The following is a 16,993-nucleotide window of genomic DNA, read 5'->3' on the forward strand; positions in this document are numbered from 1 at the left end:
GAAAATCTGAATTTGATGCCCAAAACTCATTTAAAAACAGCTGTGTGTGGTGGCATGTGCTTGTTATTCAAACTCTGAGGAGGAAGAGACATGAGGATCCCTGGGAATTTTGGCTCTCTGGTCCAGCCTGGTTGACATGTCTGATGTCCCAGTAAGAGATCCCATCTGCAGAACTAAGGTGGATGCTACCTGAAGAATGAGACACAAGAGTGTTCTGTGACTTCCATACACACACATGACTACGTATGTACTCACACATGGCTGACCACAACATACATACATACATACACACACGCACACATACAAATCCAACAACAAAGCCAATATGAACCTAAAGAGATAGCTCAGTGGTTAAGAACACTTGGTGTTCTTCCAGAAGACCCAGGTTCAACTCTTAGCACACACACTGGGAAGTTCTCCACTATTGGTAACTCCAGCTTTAGGGCATAGATGTCTGCTTCCAGCATCCACAGGCACCTGTACATATGTGCATGTTTGTGTGCACATCCGTGCCTAGCTATTGTGAGCCTCAGTGACTTGTACATCTGAGCTGCCTGTGTACTGTGGGCTTCTCCATAGGCGCTTGAAATGCTTTTATTCCAGGATCAAATCTAATTCTCTCCACTTATTAACTTTCAGATCTTGGGAAAGTTCCCTACATTTTCTAAGCCCTGGTGTTCTCATCTATGAAAAGGGGGCTAATAAAGGGTTTTTAGGGGGTTAAATGAGAAAAAGGAAACATGAAGAATTTGGCATAATGCCTGCCAGGACTTTATACTTCACAATATTGTGAGGCATTTTGCAAAGGTGGGGGCTGCAGTTGTTGCTGTCTCTGTAACTTCCCATGAGGCTGGCTTGAAACATAAGGGAAAAATACCCACAAAAGTGTCATTAATAAGAGGAATTGTCATCAGTGCCTTTGCTTCCTTGGTGTTCATTTAATCCTCACTGTTTTGCACAGGCTTTGTACAGGGCCTTCCCCCTTCTGCTTCCTGGCAAGCTTGCTATAATGTGTTGAAAATATTAATTATCCTCTTCACCTATTCACAGGACTGTGAAGATGAATCTGCTGTCACTGTGTTTGGTGGAAGAGAATGTGTGTGTTTGTGTTTGTGTGTATGTGTGTGTATGCCTGTGTGCCTGTGTGTGCCTGTGTGTGCCTGTGTATAAATATCTGAGCTTCTGTAGGTTTGTTTTTATGCCTGTATATATGTGTATCTGTATATATATATATATATATATATATATATATATATATGTGTGTGTGTGTGTGTGTGTTATATTATATATAGACATATATGCATATATATATATATGTTTTATATATATGGAGAGAGAGAGAAAGAGGGATTTGTGTGTGTGTGTGTGTGTGTGTGTGTGTGTGTGTGTGTGTTTGTGTCTGTACATGCTCATGTGGGTTGTCCCATAGTCCCCTCTGGTTATAAAAATTATTGATACCAGCTCCTTTAGAAAGAAAATTAATGCAATTGCCTTCTTGTTGAATTGATGCTAATGTCATTTTTCTTTAACATGCAGGTTTTGGTGAGTCCTGCTGTTGACCAAACTGAGGTAGGAAACATGGTTTTGCTGTCTCCCTGACTGTGCTTCTCCCTGTGGTCGGGTGTCTGGGTATGTTGTCTATGGCACACTTTCCATGGTGCTGGACTAGGTTGGCTCCTTGCTCACAGAGCATGCTCTGAGCAGCTTAGAACAATAATGAGGATTTCAAAGTCTTTTACTTGCCTTGGAGACTCCTTTTGTCTCCCCTATTTGGCCTCCAGGGTCTGAAGAGAATTTTAGCAGATGCTAACAGTATAGTAGAAAATATATTAGCAGATGTTGTTGATCATGGGTGTCCAACACCACCAACTGGAAATTGTCTATAGTGTTATGGTTATCCTAAGAAGGCATCCACAGAGCCTCTCCTCTCTTCTCAAGTTACAACTTGGAGAAAGCAAGATTGGTGACCCATCTGTCCACCATTTTCATTGCCCCAAGGATAAAAGTGTCTACTATGCTCTGTCACATGTTTGTTAAAGAATAAAGCTTATGGAGGTGACTCTGACAGACCCTACAGAGCATGAGGGGCCACTCAGGAGTGACTGTGCAGTGTCCCCAGTGATGGTTAGGATGGTTCTCTGTGGTCTCACAGGGCATGTGGTATGTGAATAGTTCAGGTCGGTATTGAACTTAAATAGTGAGGTGAGTATTTGGCATGGAGAGCCACAGGAAGGGTCGGGAGCTGCAGGAATGTGGTGGAGGCCAGGCATCCCCAGTCTTACCTGTTTCCCCAAAATCCTGGAGCTAATTACTCAAACAAGTTATATTCAGAAGTGTTGTTTTCTCTTTTTCAGAATGGAAATAATAATACTCACCTTATAGAAACTCCAATGTCATTTTATTTATTGATTTATTGACTCTGTGTGTATGTGTGTGTGTCCGTGTGTCTGTGTGTCCGTGTGTTTAAGTCAGAGGAGACTCTTTATAAGTCACTTCTCTCTTCCTACTATGTGGACCCAGGGATAGAACCCAGATTGTTGAACTTGGCAGCAAGTGCCTTTACCGTCAGAGCCGTCTTGTTGAACCTTGTTTCTGACACTCCTGCCCATGACGCTTTTGAGAATATGAAAAGGTTGGTGGTGGTAACTGCCCAGGTAGTTTTCAAGGAGCACAGTGCATAATTCCATTATTAAGTACCTGTTACATTCTCAGTATTACAGAGATGATTTCATTTATTGTGGTATTGGATGTTCAGAAAAATCTTGGCTACAGCAGCAGTCATAATTTCCATTTCACAGACAGGTAAACTGAGGTTCTGGAACACTCAAACTTTCCAAGACTCATTCAGTGATGAAATGAGTGCAAGCCATGTCTATCAGAGTGCAGGTTTGACCTCTGAATGCCACGATGTGTAAAGCACATAGGTAACTGCTTGGTGCACAGGTCATGTTCAGTAAATCCCTGCTTTGTTACTCATTAAGGACCACTTCTGAGTGCTAGGCCACAAACAGGCTTCTGTGGTCAGCACCATGGACAGCTGCTACCTGCTTCCTTTAGCTCCTTGCCAGTCCCAAGACACTCTCTCAGTCTTGCCATACTGGGCAATTTAAAACATTCAGCCAATAGAAAACAAACAAACAAACAAACAAACAAACAACAATAATGACAATGATAATACCCTTGTATGTTTTCCCCCTTCCATTTTATAGCAGTCCTCAATGGCAAGACATTTATCTCTATAGCTTTGATTAAAACTATAGGTTGCAAAGAGAGAAGTACTTCATGTCTTGATTGAAATGACAGTTGCAGACTTGACAATCCTGCAATCTACTGATAGAGCAGAGGAAAACACATGCCCATGCTGCTGCCTACCAGCAGACAGAGGCAGGAACACACTTGAAGGTTCTGATCTCATGGTTCCATGATGAAAATAACTCATGCCCATTAGCCAGTTCATATGCAAATCATGGTGTAGGATGCAATGGAATGCATGACTACAATCCAGGCTCAGCCACAGATATGTGAAATGGCCTTACGAACCACAGATAGGGACTATTGAGTGTGGGAAACACTAAGTGAGTAAAATGAATCTTTGGGAAAAGATAGAAAGAAGGGGAAGAGGACTGGGAAAACAGGAAAGGAAGGAAAGGAAGAAAGAAGGATGGAAGAGAAGGAAGGGAGGGATGAAGGAGAGGTGAAAGGAAAGGAAGGAAGATGTTAGCTTTTCAAGGCTATGGACAAAATATTTACTAGAAATGAGGAGGAAAGATTTGATCTGGCCAACAGTGTTAGAGGCCTCATTCTGAGGTCATTCATTCCCATGGTTTGGAGCAGGACACTGTGCAGGAGGCTGTGGTTGAAAATCAGTTGTTCATGGTACCTGTTATATCCTCAGGATCAGAATAGGGCAGGGCGATGGAGAGAGTTAAGGATGTGAGGACCCACACACAAGTGACATCTCAGAGCACACATTGAGCCAGTTCATCCCCTGGTCTACCCAGTTTCTCCTCCCCCAGACACAGCACATATCTCAAAGACTCTTCTTTTTCTAGCTATTGCTTTGAAGGCTCAGTTGTCATTGTTGCAGCCGAACATATTTTTTTCACTACTGTAGGGAGGTAACCTTTTATTAATTGGATTTCTAATGGTGATTCATCAAAGCAAGTGGTCACTATTATTTAATGTGAGATTCGATTCCACAGACAAGCAGCGCCTTCTTGTATGTGACGAGCAACACATCAGGTAACTGCATTGGGGTGGTCCTTTTCTGTCTCCAGTCACCTTTTGCTTTTCACCTAAATACAGACAAGCAGTTGTAATTTAGGCAGAACAGACTTTACCTGTGGCAGAGACATGGGTTAAAGGAAAACAAAAAGAATTACAAGCCTATGGAATGAGTGCGTGAACGGCTTCGCCGGCTCTTTTCTTTCTGCAGATTGACAGTGAATATGTGAATAACGTTTGCTAAATCCGGACTCAGGAAACATGACAGCAAGCTGTCTGTGCCAGTAACTCCTCACGGCATCTGCCACCCCTCCCTCACCACACACAGTTTTAATAAGACACCACACGGGCTATGGAGAGACATTAAAACCCTGTCGACGGAAAAGCTTTATCTTCCAACCAAATTCCATGCCTTGCAACATTGACGACAGCTGAAGAATTTATCTTAAATTCCCTCTGCTAGCTGCGAAGCACATGGCCTCTTTGTCCCCAAGCAGCCTGTAAGAACCAAACTAAGATGTCACATACATAATATAACAGATAAATGGCCCAATTTCCACACGCACATGACGGATAGAGTGCAGGTTCAGCACATACATATTTGCACGTTAATTGGCCCTGCGTGGATCCGTTTTGAACCTAAGTTGCAACTGCGTGGCTCCCGGGTTCCTTCCCCTCAGGAATCATTAAGCCTGCTTTATCACACAAATGCATACACATTTCCCCCTATTTATCGTCACGCAGCTTGCCCTGCTGAGAGAGAAACCTGGTTACCTGGGCTCATGCATTGCATTGCAAGTGTTTCTGTTGGCCTCTCTCAAACACAGACTGCATAGAAACAAAGATCTGAGACCCAGCCCACGTTGACTCTACTGACAGCCAGACAAAGGACTCTGCTGGCCAGGATAAAAGAAAAATTATTTCCTTTCAGTTGACAGTTGCTTTATTTTTTTAAATTTTTAAAATTTTGCTCGCCTTAGTGATTGCCTGTTGATGGTACTACAGATCCAGTGGAGGGTCTCCATTTTGATAAATGGGGCAGCTTCTGTTTGAGGGCAGAGCAGTCGAACTGGATTGATTGATAGTACCGTTTTGTTACCCCAAATAATTGGAGTGGTAAACGACACAGGTGCTGATCACGGTGGTTCTAGGGGAGTGTGTGGAGTGTTCCTCCTAATAATTTTTGTCCTGTCCTTTCTAAGGGAATCTTTATTTCAGGCCAAGAAATCATTTCTTTTTCCCGTCTCAAGTCTGTGTCTTGAGGAGAAAGCTAATCGGGGGCTGTGAGCCAGTTAGAAGCAGTCTGGCTTATTTGAAAAGAGGTTGCTATACTAATGAAGGGATGAGCTGCCTGGTTGTGAGCAGACCAGCTCTGGTCACTTGGCTCATTGGAGAGCCTGGCACTTTTCGTGAGGACCAAGTAAACTGTTATGTGGGCAGGGTGGCAAAGAATGGGGTCTGTGTCTCAAAGGGGACTTTCTAATTTATAGCTGACCCATTGTGGAATGGAAGTCAATCCCTTACCTCATCTTTTATCTGCAAAGTGTGATGGCAATTCACACCCAGAATCAGCTTTCCATTGCTATGACAAAGCACCTGCCATAACTTTAGGGGGACAGGAGTTCTTTTGGTTTATGGTTCCTGAGGGCTCAATCCATGGTTCCTGGCTCTGTTCATCCTGATCCATAATGAGGACAAGGATTGTATGGCATAGCCATGTGGCAGAGGCACTCCATTCCATCCGTCTGTAAGGCAGATATGGGACAAAGAGTGGTGGAGAGAGACATAGAAAGTCTCTGGGGAAGAGTATGCTGCCCACCCACCCCTCCAGACTGTACCTCCAGGTGCCTATACTTTGCAGCTAGGCTCTACTGCCTATAGCTTACTGAGCTTACAGGTCTTGATCCTTTAAATGATCCTTTAGAGAAAATGCTTTGTATTTGGTATGAACTGTAAACAAAGCAACCAGTGTGCGATACTTAGGAGAGCCTGGCTCCAAGCAGGTCTTCAATAATGTTCCCCCCTTCTTTCTCTGTGTGTCTAGGAAAGAAATATCACACCCCAGAAATGATATCCACTACCTCTGAGACGATGTCTCTTACTGATTGGGAACTTGCCAAGTAGGCAAGACTGCCTGGCCAGTGAGCCCAGTAGTCCTTTGACCTCTGCTTCTGCAAAGGATGATAAACATGTACCACACACCCAACATTTTTTTTTTTAAACATGAGTCTGGTACTCAAATTTGGGTACTTGTCTTGGAAGGGACGCACTTCAGAAATGGAGCTCCGGTTATTACTTAATTCTACCTTCAAACTTTTCATCTAAAGTACAACCATAGCAAAACACTCAATGGGTGATCATCACTTAAGAGCCATGTCTAGGGATACAGGTTTCTAATCCATTAGCATTGCAAGGCAGTGATGTCCTTGCATGGTTTACTTCACATTGGGTTTCATGACTTTTTCTGTCACTCAGGGACAAGATCCACTTAAACATCAAGGGCCTTTCACAGTAGTGTTCTTGGCTTCCTCCCATTTTGCCAAGTCACATGGTGATCATCTACCCTGACCTTAAACCTAGAGCAAATGGACACTTCAAGAGCTCTGAAAGGTCGCCTGGCCTGAACTCAAGGGCTCAGATTCTCATTTGGAGATACAGTTGGTGCTTTTTATGGTGGACTTTGACGAGACAGCATAATATATTCCAGGCAGGAATCCACAATGCATGCACAATTCTAATACACAGCCACATCCTCAGAAGACAGGGTCTCTGTGGGGAGGACTGGGTAGGAAGTGTTTTGGTGTCAGCCTGTTCAGGAGGAACAAGATTCTCATGAGAGCAGAGCTCTCTCCATATATGCCTCAGATCTGAGTTCAAATTCAAGTGAGCCTTTGTGTTTGCAGAGGGTCCTCAGGGGAGCACTGAAGGTAAGCTTGGCTGTTATTAAACCAATAAAAATAATTCAGAGCACCGGCAAAGGCATGGGAGAGAGAGAGAGTGAGCTTATCAGTCACAGAATAAGCATTAGAGCAAGTGTGGGGAAACTGTTTTCCATAATGTCAGGAAGTGAAAGGATGACTTTCTGGAATGAACATAAAAATGCAGACCCAAATATCCTCCAAGTATGGAAGCCATGGAACAAGAGGGTTAGAGGAATGGGATAGACATATTGGATACCTCAGTGGGGTTTAGGGAAGGGAGGACCAGGTTTGTGGTTCTAGGTTCAGTCGATGTGTAATCTCAAGTATTCCAGGGAAGGCTTTCCATTGTAACTGGAAGCAGAAGCCAGGTGGGTATGGTTTCAGAAGTAAACAGGAAGACATATAAGCCACCTGACAGAGCAGCTGTTCAGAAAGCCAGGCACTTGAGCCAAGAGAATGATGGGTCCTTAGCCTGGAGGCAAGGTAAGATTCTAGAAGCAACTTTCCAAATGGTATTATGTCGTAGAATAGGCCACAGAGGATGTATGGATAGATTGACAGCAGGCACTCTTTGAGAGCAAGAGAGACCAGAACATCCCCAGGGGCACTAGACCTTGCTTGCCGTTGCGTCTCCAGAGCATGGGACCTTCCATTGGGTGGAGGGAAGATCATTTATCTTATGTGGCATGGAAAGAAGAAATGATGGAGAATGGATGTGGATAGTGTTAAAGGATAGAGGGATACAGTGAGAGAGAGAGACATACAGAGAAACAGAGAGACAGAGATATTGAGAGACAGAGAGAGACATAAAAAAGACAGAGAGACAGAGACAGAGAGACACAAAGACCAAGAGACAGAGAGACAGAGAGACAGTGACAGAGAGGCAGAGAGAGTATGAAAACCGGGCAAACTTGGTTTTCCCAGTAAAGAACAGAAGGAAGTGTGTACCCTGAGAATACGGAGCGTGGAATCAGTACTGATCGCTAGCTATGGAAAATAAGCAGAAAGACAGCTGCTAAGATGCCTCTGGGACAGCCTGACCAACCAGTGAGACCTCTACAGCGAAAACACCCAGAGAGACCTAGTGTCTTGGGAGAGCTATAGAAAGAACCCTTCTCCCAATAGCAGCAGCAAGAGCAGCCACAGCTACAGCCACAGCTACAGCCACAGCAGTAGCAGCATCAGCAGCACCCACAGCTACAGCCATAGAAGCAGGAGCAGCAGCAGCAGCAGCAGCACACACAGCCACAACCACAGCAGCAGCAGACGCAGATGCAGATGCAGATGCAGCATTAATTGGCATGGCTTAAGTCACTGCCTGTGTATGAACCTCAGACACTGAGTTATGTGAACATACTCACAATGAGTATGTCTGTCTCCATGACACACATGAGGACAAGGCTGAAGTTGTTTAGGTTGCTTTTCTCATTGCTGTGACCAAACATCAGACAAGAAGCACATTGCGGGAGAAGAAGTCTGGTTTTGCTCATAGTTTGAGAGGCTACAGCCAATCATGGTGAAAGTAGCATGGTGGAAGACTGCACCTTGGTGGCAAGAATAGTGGCTAGGGTTTCTTCGCCTTTCAATGGACCAAGAAGCAGAGAGAGAGTGGGGGCTAAAGGTCTCTACCACTCTGCGCTCATCACCTAGAGAGGCCACAGGCTCCCCAAAAGCATCACTAGCTGGGAAGCAAGCATTCAATACTGGAGTCTGTGGAGATCATTTCACATTTAAGCCATAACAAGCTGCCCAAGGAAGAGTCTACCAGGTGGTGAAACGTTGGCAGATGATGCCCAACTTTTCTTTGTGCTACTCCATAGAATGAGAATAGGGAATGAGTCTTACAAATAAACCTTTGGAGGAGCAGAAGGGATGATTTGGTGTATGGGAGGCCATTGACATTCACCTGCTAATGCACAGTCATGAATATATGCTACTTATTGTGACCTTCGCTGGGGTGTTTGTAGCTCATTCTGAGTGCTACAGGAAACAAAGCACCAGTAAGGACAAACTCAGAGACTAAGCCGAGTGGAAACATCGGTCCTTGAATCTGCAGGAGTCCCTTACTCTATGAACTTCTGTTAAAAAGATGTCGAGAAATGGGCACTGAGCAATGGTGAGATCTATTGAAATTGTGAGAGCATTGGAAAGTGCTTGCTCCTCTTCCAGAGGACCTGAGTTAAATTCCCAGCACACACAAGGAGACTCATAACCACCTGTAATTCTAGACTCAAGAGATCGAACACACCTTTTCTGGCCTCTGTGGGCTCTTTCACTTATGTATTATAAACAAACAGAGACATACAAATACAAATAAAGGAATAAATAATAAATAAAATTTTAAAGTGGGCTGTTACTGGGAGGTCTTGAGGACTTGCCACTGGCATAATTGCTTTGTGTTCTGAACGTGAAGTTTCCCCACAGGCTTGTTTGAACACTTGAATCCCATCTAGTGGCGCTGCTTAGTAAGTCAAACATTTGTGGAGGAAATGGGTCATGGGCTAAGTATTGATGGTTTCTAGGTCTCCCTCCCATCTGCTGTGTGCCCCCTGGTTTCAGATGCAATGTGACCAGTGGCCTTATACTCCTGTCTCACATTTTCCTACCGTGATGGATGCATCTTCCTTAAACCATGAGGAAATGAAAGCCTTCCACCCTCAAGTGCTTCCATCATGTATCTGGCACCAACAAGAACAGGAATACAGGAAGGGGGATGTGTCATGAAGAAGAGGAACAGCAACAACCAAAACTGACATCCACTACTATGTGAGTGCATACCAGGCACTGTGCAGTCCTTCTTTGTCCTTCATCTTACTCCAGTTCATTCTGGGATTCCTAGGAAGCAAGCTTTGCTATCCCCCCTATTTCACAAACCGGAGCTCAGCATAGTTCATTCAAAGAGCTAATAGGAGTGGAGTCAAGGTCACATCTGTGACTGTCAGGCACAGCGGGGTGCCTGGAAAGCGAGGTCACGAGTCACCCAATTGCTTCAGGAGCCAAGGCTTCTTCTTGGGACACTGACAGAAAGCCTAACCTCTCCTCTTCCAAATGCTCCCTTCTGAGGTCGGCCATTCTGAAGCCCAATCAGCCTCGCAGGCTCTGTTTTAAGACTTCCAGAGTGTGCTGTGATCACAAAACCCATCCCTGCACCATCAATTATGTCCTATGGGTATGACACCATTTATTTCCATTGCATTATACATTCCAACCTCCTGACTGTTTACGATCAAAAGATCTGCTCCTGGGCTCATATATCACTGCAGCTCAGAGTCAGTGCTCCAAATGAGGCCCAGTGGCAGAGGCATTGGCTTGTCATCCTCTGTAAGAGTGCATAATTTCAAGGATCCAGCATGCTTTATTCAATGGCAAAGGGAAATGTGGCTTCCCTTGTGGAGCATGCCTTTCATGGAGAAAAAGCAAGAGGCGTGAGGGGAGTGACAGTTGATGGAGGGAACTGGGATGTTTGAAGCTAAGAAGTGAGGAATTGAGCTTCCTGATTCTGAAAACCCGCACACAGTAACAGATTTGGAAGGCCAGAGAGACCGAAGAGTCCGCTTAGGGTATATGGGACATGTAAGAAAAGAAAAGAATAGAGATCCTAGCTCTAGTCAGGGATGAATAGGAAGGGCTGTGGCTGGAAGCCAGGTAGCATGGGGTTTCTCAGAGTAGTGGATTGCAAAATATATTTGGCAAAGGATGGACCCCTTGCAAGGATGTGCATGGTTCAATAAGCTTAAGGAGCATGCTGGTCACCACTCCTTAGGGCACTGGTGACTTCACAGGGGTCAGCAATCATTTTCTAGCTCTCAAGGAGCCTGTGATATAGGAGACCCACAGTTGGGCAATGGGGTGTCTTCAGGAAAGCTGGAGCAGAGGTGGCACAAAGTTATGAAAGGCTGGTTTCCTATAAGGAGTTCCAGTTCCTTAGGAAGCCTGAGGAGGCTTCGGATGCGATGGACCCTTCCTTCCCTTTACCTACCTGTGTGCTTTGTTCAACCCCCCCCCAAAAAAAGTGGATTAAGAACCTCATACCTGAATAAGATGCTCTGTGCCATACTTTCGTGAGTAGAAGCATCTTTTGTATCATTTATTTTGCTTATTTGTTGAAACATGGTCTGTATACTATAGGCTGGTGTTGAACTCTTGATATAGCACAAGAAATCCTGAAAGCCCATGGTCTTCCCACCTCAGCCTTCCCAGTGCTAGGCTTTCAGGCATATATCGGCATGCCTGGCTTTAAAGACATTTTTATAGGAAGCAAAGAGATTTTATTCATTGGATAAATTACTGGGTGAATGATGGAGCAGCAGGGAGATGAAGGTCTACCTGGATATGTGGGAGAGGAAGATTGTCTGTGAGTTTTCCTGACACTGGTCTCTTCCCAATGATGGCAGTGAATACAGACCACGTCTCTGGAGCATCTAGACTTCCATGCTCAGCATTTTTATATGGATAACCTCTTTTATTCTTTCCAACAGACTTGGGAGAGAACTCCTATAACCTTCATTTAATGGACGATAAAGCCGAGGCTCAGAAGAGTTTATGGATCTATATCCAAGGCCATACGGCCGTGGGCAAAGTTAGTATTTGATTCCACGCACTTCGCTTCTTGAACAAGCTATGATAGGAGGAGTGGGCTTGCAGGACACTGTGGGTGGGAGTCTTCATTGCTCAGCACAAACCCCTCATGATGAACAATGCTCACAACACTTGGGGGACACTGGTGACCATGGCTGATGCTTGGCAGTAATGTTCCTTGATTTGAGACTGGCATTCCTCTTCTCTCACCAGAATGACAATTAGGGGTGAGGGAAAAAAAGAGTTATTGCTATAGTGACTTCCTCTATTGAGCTATGAATAAATGATGATGGCTGTGAAAAAGTGTGATGTTTGGATCGTTTCTGGTAAATTAAAAAAAAAATCTAGAAATTGAATAAAGCAATAATCCATGCAGACATTTAAATAAGAGGAGTGAAACAGAATTTGAAAACTCTTTTAGTTCCTCCTGGGCTCATCATTCTAATGTAATTAGTTTGCGAAAAATATTAATTAATACTCAAATATCTGACATGTTTTACATGTTGATTTGAAACATGTTAATTACATCTCATGCTTTGTCCCTGGGCCATTTTCAGCAGTTGCCGAGGTTGAAGTTCTGATCCCATAATCTGTTTCTTGAAGATGGGCAGCCAGCAGTGGGTAGATAGCAAGCTGATTAAGTATGAAACCTGAGTTTGGATCCCTGGCACCCCCATAAAAGCCAGCTGTGGCGGGGTAAGTGAATAGTCCTAGTGCTTTGGATTCTGGAGGCTTGCAGGCCACCTAGTCTAATCAAAACCTTGAGGATGGGTCAGAGCCCTGGAGAAGCAATTGAGGAGGAGATCCAGTGTTAACCTCTGCGCTTGCATGAACCAATGCGCCCCTCCCCAGCACACCATGCCACACACTGCTGTGAGGCATTCACTAAAAAGGACACTCAGATGTGGGTTCAAGCCAACAGGAAGTCTTTATTAGCAGGATGGGTACTACATTGCTTGTTCTGGACCCAAGAGCAGTCCTGAGGCTTTCTTGGAGTGAGCTTTTAAGCACAAAAAAACACATCCTGAGTTGACCCACCTCAGTTTTGAAGAACAATTAGCCAGAAGCAGAACTACAGAAGCTAAAATGCAAGGTTAGTACATTTAGGGACTTTTCCAGAACTACGGACTTTGATGGATTGTGTCTTTAGTCTCATTTTGGCAGGTTTTTCTGCCCATGTGCCAGATTGAAAGACTTGAATGATACTTCCATCATGGCAGCAGTTGTGCTAAGGGCTGGAGGGGGGCTGTTACAATGCAAGCACACAAACATGGGCAGCCAATGGGAAAATATCAGGGGCTCTTGCATCTCTGGAGAGCAAACAATATGCTTTTGGCTATAGCAAACGTGGGCTGTGACTGAAAATGTAGTGTCTCAAGAGGCTTTTGTCTGTTCCAATGAGCCAAGCTGGGTTTCCAGAGTCTGTAGAGACTGTTTTGATGGTTGTTTTTTTTGTTTTTTTTTTCTTCTTCTGCAGCTCACACAGCCTTTGGGCTTGGTGGCAGGCTTATGTTGATCTCTAAGTGTGTTTATGGAGATCTAGAGATCTGTCTATTGCATCTCATAAGGGGCTTTATAATTTGGTACTTCATTATTCAGGGTTTTTTTTTTGAGACCTTTCTCCTTGGGAGGTGTGACCACAGGCCTATTCACCCTATAAGGCACCGATGATAGACCATAATAATACCACCAAAGTCCAGCTTAGTGAGCCAATGAGTTTACTGGTGTTGCTTATAGGAGTATGGGTGAGGGATTACTTACAGGAGAAGATCATTCAAAGGCAGTTGTATTTTCAAAAGCCTACCCCAGAATGGGTGATGATTCAGAAAATCTGACAACCTGAAGCTCACTGCAAGACTCACAGGCAGCTCAACAGGTGGGAGAGGCCTCTTTTAGGCCTCTCCAGCATTGATTTCTGATTAAATAGCCTGGAAGATGGAGGAAACTTGTTCAGCTAGTCAGTATCAGAGATTCTCTGAGCCCTTTAAGTTGTTTACTTCCAATCACTAAGGAACTTTTCTTTCAAAAATTCCTTCTTAGCAAGCCTTCTTTTAGAACTTCTTGAGTCTTACAGAGGTTTCCTCCATGTTGAAATGCTTTAGCTGGGAGGAAATTGTCATACCTCATTAATATTAATAGAAGCTAGTCAGTGCTGAAATCATATATTCCCTAAGAAGTCCTAGTGGTCCATCCAATGAAGGTCTATTTTTGCTTCATACCTCGTGCTCACCAAGGCTATGGAGAGTCCACATAGTGGATTTTTCTGTGTGTTGACCAGTCAGCACAGAGTGCTTCTGCCTCGGGCTCCATGGTGTTAACTCCATGTTAACATCCAGCGCTAACATGGAGAAGATAGAAAAAGAATGAATTTCTCTACTGAATTTTCATCAGTGCCACAGAGAGATGCCATTCCCTTTCACAAACTGGAATGCATCACCTAAGATGGGGCAACTAAGAAATGAGGGCCATGTAGATATTCCATAGGAACAGAACATCTGGCACAGCATGAGCAAGAGAGCTGTGACAATGATGATGTTGGCCAGCCATGCCCTCATCCCTATGCTTCACCACACCCTTCCCTGAGCTTGCATGACGACCAGCACTCTGATAGGCAACTTGCATGATCTTGCCCCATCTCAACTCCTTTCCATTCTAAAGAGCAGCAGGAGTCAATGGCTCACATAGGTGAAACAATTTTCCCTATTTCTTTAAAGTGACATAGTTAGTAAGGGATGCAGTCGGGATTCCACCCACATCTGTATTGACTGCCTTCACTGACCTTTGCAACTCCAGACTTTTGGTGACTTCCCTCCTGTAACATTCTGGAAGGAACTACAGGTGGGCAATGCTTTCAGTGTACTCTTGATGATTCAGAGGGAAAGGGTTGTATAACCTCAGAAGGACAATAGAGTGAATCCCCCACATTTCTGTAGCGTGCATTCCTTTCAGCCAACAGATCCATGTGTTTCATATTAGAATAGTAATGACTCTGCCAAGGTCTTAGGAAGAATAACATTAAATCTTTGTAGATGCAGTGTGAGAAATATCAGGAAGCTAAGGGAAAAAAGCAAGAAAGGGAGGGAGGGAGGAAGGGAGGTTGGGGTGTAGGGCAGGAAGAAGGAAGGGAGGAAGCAATCTAGCCATTGTAGGATGTTTTAGCAAACAACAACAAAATGTCAGATTCTAGATTGAGTTTCTATGTATATGAGATTGAGGGTCCTCAAGACCCCAGTAGACCAAGCTTGTTAATCTCTTAAGATGCAATTGGATACATGGAAAGACTTCTAGCTCTCAACTCTAGGATCAAGGTTTCTTGTTTGTTTGTTTGTTTGTTTGTTGTTGTTGCTTAAGTTGACCATGTGCCAATAGAAAAAGCTACATCCAAGAATGCATGGGTAGTACAAACTAGACTGGATAGGTTGAAAAGAAGGGGAGTGGGAGTAGTAACAGAATTAGAGCATAGAAGGGGTGGATCTGGGAAGAGTTAGGGGGACCAAAACACTGTGTGATACTCTTGAGTAACTAATAAAAGTATATGTAACACATGGCAGTGGCTCAGAGGGTAAAGCCTTCGCCACACAAGCCTGTGGAAGGAAAAACATCTGTTCCAGACCTCCAAGGCCGAGTTCTCAGCACAAAGGAGGTTTATTTGCCCCAGAGGGTCAGAGAACAGGGAATAAGAGACCAAAACAGGAGAGAGGACAAAGGAGAGGGGGAAGGGATGTTTGTCCTGGAGGACAAGGGACTGCCTCTAGATGGAAAGGAGACAGTCATGGCATATAGGAACACGGTTTATAAAGATAAGTGGAAACCCCTGTTTTGATGAGCTGCCTAATTTTAATTAGGCATGTTAATTAGGACAGCCAAAGGAGGCTTTTGATTGCTGGACATCAATGCTTTGATAGCTGGATTTTGGTAGTCAGTCTCAGGAGGGGGAAGTGGCCAAAAATGGAATAGAACTTTGTGGTTAGCTTTAGGAATGTAACCTGTTGTTTTTAGCAAGGCAGAGGGAATTGGGGAGAAGGGTAAGGCTTTCAGAATCCTGCTCATTCTTCTGGGACTGGCGAAAGTCCCTTCAGCCTGATGATGTGAGAATCCACAGAATGCAGAAAAACTTTTCTGTGATCATGCAACTGCTGTGGTGAGATGGGAGGTGGAGACAGGAGAACTCCCTGCAAGCTTTTGGGCTGAGAAGCTTGGAGTACTCAGAGAAGTGGAAAGAGGAGAGATCCTTCCTCACAAGATGGAAGGAAGTGACCAGTGTCTGGAAGGAAGCTGTTCTCTGACCTTCACAGGCATGTGCTGGAACACACACACATGCCCCCACCCACGAATAAAATGTAATTTAAAAAGATTTAGTACAAAGTTCTATGAGTCACCAAGGAACCCAGACTGAAATGTGTTTAGTGTAAGAGTAAAAAAAAAAAAAAAAAAAAACCAAAAAACGATTCAGTGAAATCCTTATTTCCTTTATTAGCACATTAAGCAAACAGGTCTAGTAATTACCATAATTTGGAAGTAGCAATAAGCATTATAATATTTGGAGATATCTCTGACAATTATAATATCATGTGACTTAAAAATAATCTGTGATTTCTTTTGTTGACAAATTCACAGGTGGCAGTCATGCGCCTGTGATTTTATTGCTCACCTGTATAATTAAAGGGAGTCATAAAAGTAAAGTAGTTATTTTATTTTATTCAAGTTCATGACTTTACTGAATTCTACTTGGCAGTCCATTGCAGGGTCTGGGGCTGCCAGTGCAGAACCTTGGCTTTGGATTGGCTCTCTGCTTCTCTTGAAGCAAAATCTAGAACTGAGATCAGGGTTAAATGTTAGAAATGGTAAAGTCCGGCTTTACTGTGTACGTTTTCTTGGTCTTTAGCACCCTCATGAGATCCTCTATGACCACTTCAAAGGACCTACTTTGGGCAGGGGTAATGGTCCAGTTTATGAAGTGCTCAGATGCGAGCATGTGAAACTGAGATTGAGTCATAGAGTCCACATTAAAAACAAAACCAAAGACATAAGCATGGTAGCATGTAGTCATAATTCCAACGCTGAATAGGCAGAGATGGGCAGACGCCTGAGACTGACTGGCAAGTTGAGTCTAATCAGTGAACTCCCACCTAGTGACAGTCCTGTTCTCAAAAATCAACATAGAGGGCACTTGAGAGAGGGCATCTGAGAGAAGTTGCACTCAGCTTGCGCGCTCGCACACACGCGCGCGCACACACACACATACACATAGACACACACAGTTACTTAAA

The 16,993-nt window shown here is 44.0% G+C and overlaps 1 protein-coding gene across 15 annotated transcripts in view; it reads left to right on the forward strand.

Annotated features, from left to right (window-relative positions):
* Positions 1 to 16,993, forward strand: part of Rbfox1 (RNA binding fox-1 homolog 1) — a 2,110,633-nt gene that overhangs the window by 448,858 nt on the left and 1,644,782 nt on the right. For all 15 annotated transcript variants that reach the window (XM_085832308.1, XM_029470804.2, XM_085832312.1 and 12 more), the window contains exon 3: positions 1,537 to 1,569. In XM_085832308.1, the coding sequence (XP_085688434.1) occupies positions 1,537 to 1,569 (33 nt within the window). The remainder of the gene's footprint in view (positions 1 to 1,536; positions 1,570 to 16,993) is intronic.

This window comes from Mus caroli, unplaced genomic scaffold (genome assembly GCF_978045245.1).
Source record: "Mus caroli unplaced genomic scaffold, Mus_caroli_1 scaffold_17, whole genome shotgun sequence".
Lineage (NCBI taxonomy): Eukaryota > Metazoa > Chordata > Mammalia > Rodentia > Muridae > Mus > Mus caroli.